This window comes from Micropterus dolomieu, linkage group LG17 (genome assembly GCF_021292245.1).
Source record: "Micropterus dolomieu isolate WLL.071019.BEF.003 ecotype Adirondacks linkage group LG17, ASM2129224v1, whole genome shotgun sequence".
Classification (NCBI taxonomy): domain Eukaryota; kingdom Metazoa; phylum Chordata; class Actinopteri; order Centrarchiformes; family Centrarchidae; genus Micropterus; species Micropterus dolomieu.
In genome coordinates, this window is record NC_060166.1 from 37,139,341 (window position 1) to 37,141,683 (window position 2,343).

The 2,343-nt window shown below is 37.2% G+C and overlaps 1 protein-coding gene across 1 annotated transcript in view; it reads left to right on the forward strand.

Moving 5' to 3' along the window:
- Positions 1-2,343, forward strand: part of abcg1 (ATP-binding cassette, sub-family G (WHITE), member 1) — a 27,819-nt gene that overhangs the window by 21,715 nt on the left and 3,761 nt on the right. The window contains exons 13-14 of the mRNA XM_046073898.1: positions 186-344; positions 431-549. Coding sequence (XP_045929854.1) covers positions 186-344; positions 431-549 — 278 coding nt within the window. The remainder of the gene's footprint in view (positions 1-185; positions 345-430; positions 550-2,343) is intronic.

Below are 2,343 nucleotides of genomic sequence, written 5' to 3' on the forward strand. Positions count from 1 at the left end.
CCTGTAGCTTTTGTTCTGTGCGTTCAGTTTTTCCTTTGACAAGAAATCACACAGAATTTACATTTTTAGGATATACAAGGTTTACAATCACAGATTAATGCGTTTGATTTTCCGCATTGTCTTTTCGCCAGCTAGGATTCCTGCTGGTGTACTTCACTGTCCTGTACCATCTATCCTCTGTACAGGTAGTATTCCCGCTGGTGTACTGCAGTATTGTGTACTGGATGACCGCTCAGCCTCCAGATGCCGGGCGGTTCTTCCTGTTCCTGTCTCTGGGGGTTCTGACCTCTCTGGTGGCCCAGAGTCTGGGTCTGCTGATCGGAGCCGCCTCCACTTCCCTGCAGGTCAGCTCCTCTACCCTCACCTGTGTGAGCTTACAGACTGGTGTGTTCACCTGATGACTTCACTCAGGTATGTTTGTTTCCTGCAGGTGGCGACGTTTGTTGGTCCGGTCACAGCGATCCCTGTTCTGTTGTTCTCGGGGTTCTTCGTCAGTTTTGACACCATCCCCTGGTACCTGCAGTGGATGTCCTACATCTCCTACGTCAGGTGGGGGAGCTGTTTGATTATAAAACTACAACTCTGAAGGCGAGAGAAGAAGACACTGTGGTTGTATATAAATATTATATACCTTATCTTTACTTAGTCACAAGGCCAACACTGAATTTCCTTGAAAAATTTGGTAATTTCAAGGTATCCTTCATAATAATCCAAAAAATTAAAGAGCTTGACTCCTTAAAATCCCCCAAGACTAATTAAAATAGTCTGATGGCTTGTCAGGTTTGAGTTTTGTCCCTCTTCTGTAAACTAGCGGCTGACTAGCTGGTTAGCTCAACATGTAAATCCTACACTAATCCTTATGTAAATCCTTTTTAAGCATAATGTTTTAATCCTACAATTGCAGGTCAATGTCACGTTTTGTAATATAAGGAAGATGGTCAAGGAGGATGGTTGGGTCAAATAATACTACCGGTGTTTCCCGTGTGTAATAGTCAACATTGACTTCTTTTTAACTATGTAACGTACAAGTAGATTTGGCAAACTGTAAGTGGTTCACATAGTTAACCATGTCTTTTATTTTGAAAATTCAACCGGACAAGCATATTTATAGTTGCCAACTTGATCGCGGAGCCCTGCACATCCAGAAATGATGCTAAAGAGGCATCCAGTGTGTTAAAAAGTGAAGCCAAGGGGTCCTAACAAAGGGTCTAATCCTTTTTATATACAGTCTATGGTCTAATGTGACGACTGAGGAGTGAGAACGTGTTGATCAGACTGACTTCGAATTGACTTACAGTTCAAAAGCTAACTTAAGCTTCTAAATATGAATCAGAGGTTGGAGCTAGTTCTAACTGCTTTATATAAAGTTAGCTTGTTTTAACCACTTAAATGAACAGTTTTGTAGTTTTAATTGATGTACAGCAAGCTTGTTTTACCTTTACAGTTGGCTAGTTTTAAATGCTCTATTACAGTAAGTTAGTTTAACGGCTTTTTGTCCAGAATGCTAGTTTTTTCCTTCTTTATATACAGTTTGCTTGTTTTAACTAACGTTACTTTATGTACACTTTGCTACTTGTTTCCTTCTTTATATACAGTTAGGTAGTTTTAACTACTTTATGTACAGTTTTGTAGTTTTAATTGATGTACAGCAAGCTTGTTTTACCTTTACAGTTGGCTAGTTTTAAATGCTCTATTACAGTAAGCTAGTTTAACGGCTTTTTGTCCAGAATGCTAGTTTTTTCCTTCTTTATATACAGTTTGCTTGTTTTAACTAACGTTACTTTATGTACACTTTGCTACTTGTTTCCTTCTTTATATACAGTTAGGTAGTTTTAACTACTTTATGTACAGTTTTGTAGTTTTAATTGATGTACAGCAAGCTTGTTTTACCTTTACAGTTGGCTAGTTTTAAATGCTCTATTACAGTAAGCTAGTTTAACGGCTTTTTGTCCAGAATGCTAGTTTTTTCCTTCTTTATATACAGTTTGCTTGTTTTAACTAACGTTACTTTATGTACACTTTGCTACTTGTTTCCTTCTTTATATACAGTTAGGTAGTTTTAACTACTTTATGTACAGTTTTGTAGTTTTAATTGATGTACAGCAAGCTTGTTTTACCTTTACAGTTGGCTAGTTTTAAATGCTCTATTACAGTAAGCTAGTTTAACGGCTTTTTGTCCAGAATGCTAGTTTTTTCCTTCTTTATATACAGTTTGCTTGTTTTAACTAACGTTACTTTATGTACACTTTGCTACTTGTTTCCTTCTTTATATACAGTTAGGTAGTTTTAACTACTTTATGTACAGTTTTGTAGTTTTAATTGATGTACAGCAAGCTTGTTTTA